The 2,819-nt window shown below is 47.4% G+C and overlaps 1 protein-coding gene across 2 annotated transcripts in view; it reads right to left on the reverse strand.

Annotated features, from left to right (window-relative positions):
• ELMOD3 (ELMO domain containing 3) overlaps positions 1-2,819 on the reverse strand; it is a 36,574-nt gene that overhangs the window by 23,108 nt on the left and 10,647 nt on the right. For both annotated transcript variants that reach the window (XM_023518772.1, XM_003799214.3), the window contains exons 7-8: positions 1,212-1,335; positions 857-979 (exon numbers count right to left, since the gene is read on the reverse strand). In XM_023518772.1, coding sequence (XP_023374540.1) covers positions 857-979; positions 1,212-1,335 — 247 coding nt within the window. The remainder of the gene's footprint in view (positions 1-856; positions 980-1,211; positions 1,336-2,819) is intronic.

The following is a 2,819-nucleotide window of genomic DNA, read 5'->3' on the forward strand; positions in this document are numbered from 1 at the left end:
AAAAAAAAAAAGAGTGAAACAGTGGCACCCATGGCTCAGTGGGTAGGGTGTCAGCCACATACACTAAGGCTGGCAGGTGGGAACCTAGCCTGGGCCAGCTGTAATCGACAATGACAACTACAACAACAACAACAATAAAAAAAGACAGCTGGGCATTGTAGTAGGCGCCTATAGTCCCACTTACTTGGAAAGCTGAAGCAAGACAATTAAAGAAAGAGTTATAGGTTGCTGTAAGCTGTGATGCCACGGCACTCTACCAAGGGCAACATAGTGAGACTCTGTCTCAAAAACTAAAAAAAATAAAAAAGGGGCGGTGCCTGTTGCTCACTGAGTAGGGTGCTGGGCCCCATATACCAAGGGTGGCGGGTTTGAACCTGGCTCCAGCCAAACTGCAAAAACATAGCCGGGTGTTGTGGCGGGTGCCTATAGTCTCAGCAACTCAGGAGGCTGAGGCAAGAGAATTGCCCAAGTCCAAGAGCTTGGAGGTTGCTGTGAGTTGTGACACCACGGCACTCTACCAAGAGTGATAAAGTGAGACTCTGTCTATTAAAAAAAAAGAGTAACAAACTCAAACAAATTAGATTCTAAATCATATCCAGTGTTTTCCATTTCACTTAGATAAATGTCTTACAGTGGCCTGTAGGGCCACAAACTGATCTTTTTTTCTGTCACTCTCATATCTACCTCAGCCACATTCCTAGCTATGTCCAAGCAGCAAGCAAGGTCCACCTCAGGGTCTCTGCCCTTGCTGTGCCCTCCTGGTGGAGAGCTTCTCCCAGGTATCCCACCTCATGTGCTGGCATGACAGGAGGAGTGAGGCATCTCACTCTAGTGATGAACCATTCATCCCACTTACCCTGAAAGCCCAGGTCCTCCCAGTGGTCTCCGTGGAGGGCACAGTCAAACTTGGAGCCGGTCAGCTTCTTGTAGATGGTCTGGAGGACTCGGCCATGCACTGGGTCTTGGTTATCCAGCCCACCTGCCCCAAAATACATACCCTTTCTGCCAGACTGCCCCTTGTAGAAGGACTGGGTGCTTCTTAAAGAATGTTAGATCTAGACTGTGCTCAAGATACCTTGTTCTCAGCTCCTATTCTGGGACCACTTTTGCCTCCCCTAACATGGAAAATGTAAGACCCCTGGCTTAGCCTCAGCAACAGGGCAGGCAAACAGTGCTTTCTGCCTGCCTTTTGGTGGGGCACATGTACTCACACTGAGCAATGGTTAACACCAGGTCTCTTTCTTCCCGAAGGCCCTGGTGGAGCTTTGGAGGCCCGAAGAGGTAGTGGCGGAGAGCAGCGAGCCCAGTCCTCCGAATAGTTGGCTGGATTCTTTTCTGGGGAGGACAGTGTAGAAAATAGGCACACTGCTAGGGTCACTGGCCTTAATGAACTTACCTTCAGGCTCAGAGTAGGAACAGTACGTGCAGACAGAGGTAGTTCTCCCAGCCACCCGGCTAGTCTCTGGAGCCAGGGAAATACGGCAGAGGCTGGGAAGCACCTGTTGAGTCTCTGGAGACAGGCTCTTACAGCTCCTAGGTTCTTTGCAAGGACAAACAGATGTCCCCAAGCATAGTCTTTCCCAACCAGTCTCCTGTATTTACATTTTTGGGTCTTCCAGAACTAGTTATTCCACTAACTCCCACAGAGGCTACAGATGCCCAGCTGTGGGGACTCCCCCATACAGTCAGATGAATGCCAGGCCAGGTTTCCCAGAAGGCTGCTTCTACCCACAGTATGTCTCTGTTGTGCCTGTACATTTTAAAGGACATAAATGACGACATCTAGCAGCCTTCTCAGCTTCCTGGATTAGAAAGCTCGTGGGGACTCATTAGAGTTAGGTGTCTCTGAGGGGTAGCTGGATTCTGGCCAATACCAGCTCTTCCTAAACTAGGTCATCCTAGCTTCCTGTGGCTCAGTGATACTTCCATGGGCCTTATGACACACTCATTTTGGTACCTTTGGGCTTTCCACATCCTGTAAACCAACCTGATGTTTGCCTTTTCAGCCTCTCTCTTGAGCCCAGTTTTAGTTTGAAGACCTGAAATCATATTCCTCTAAAGCAGTGGTTCTCAACCTATGGGTCGCGACCCCTTTGGGGGTCGAACAACCCTTTCACAGGGGTTGCCAAAATACATCCTGCATATCAGATATTTACATTACAATTCATAACAGTAGCAAAATTACAATTACGAAGTAGCAACGAAAATAATTTTATGGTTGGGGGGTCACCACAACATGAGGAATTATATTAAAGGGTTGCAGCATTAGAAAGATAGAGAACCACTGTTCTAAATGCACTACTCATTGGCCAGGCATGGTGGCTTATGCCTATAATCCCAGGACTCTGGGAGGCTGACATGGGTGGATTGCCCGAGCTCATGGGTTCAAGACCACCCTGAGCAAGAGCGAGACCCTGTCTCTAAAAGTAGCTGAGCATTGCAGTGGGCGCCTGTAGTCCTGGTTACTTGAGAGGCTGAGGCAACAGGATCGCTTGGGCCTAACAGTTTGAGGTTGCTCTGAGCTATGACACCATGGCACTCTACCGAGGGTGACAAAATGACTCTATCTCTAAGTAAATCAATAAATAAATGACTACTCATTACTCAAGATGTTCCAGAAAGCCCCTAGCTTTTATTGTCCCCATCAATCCTTCTTTTTCTAACACTTCATTTTTCTTTTCTTTTTTTTTTTTTTTTTATTGAATGGTAACTGTGTACATTGAGGTACTTTGGGGGTACAGTGTGGTGTTTTCATACATAATCCAAGACACTTCCATCAAACTGGTTAACATAGCCTTCATGTAACTTTCTTAGTTATT

Source organism: Otolemur garnettii, unplaced genomic scaffold (assembly GCF_000181295.1).
Source record: "Otolemur garnettii isolate 467f Iridium unplaced genomic scaffold, OtoGar3 scaffold00147, whole genome shotgun sequence".
Lineage (NCBI taxonomy): Eukaryota > Metazoa > Chordata > Mammalia > Primates > Galagidae > Otolemur > Otolemur garnettii.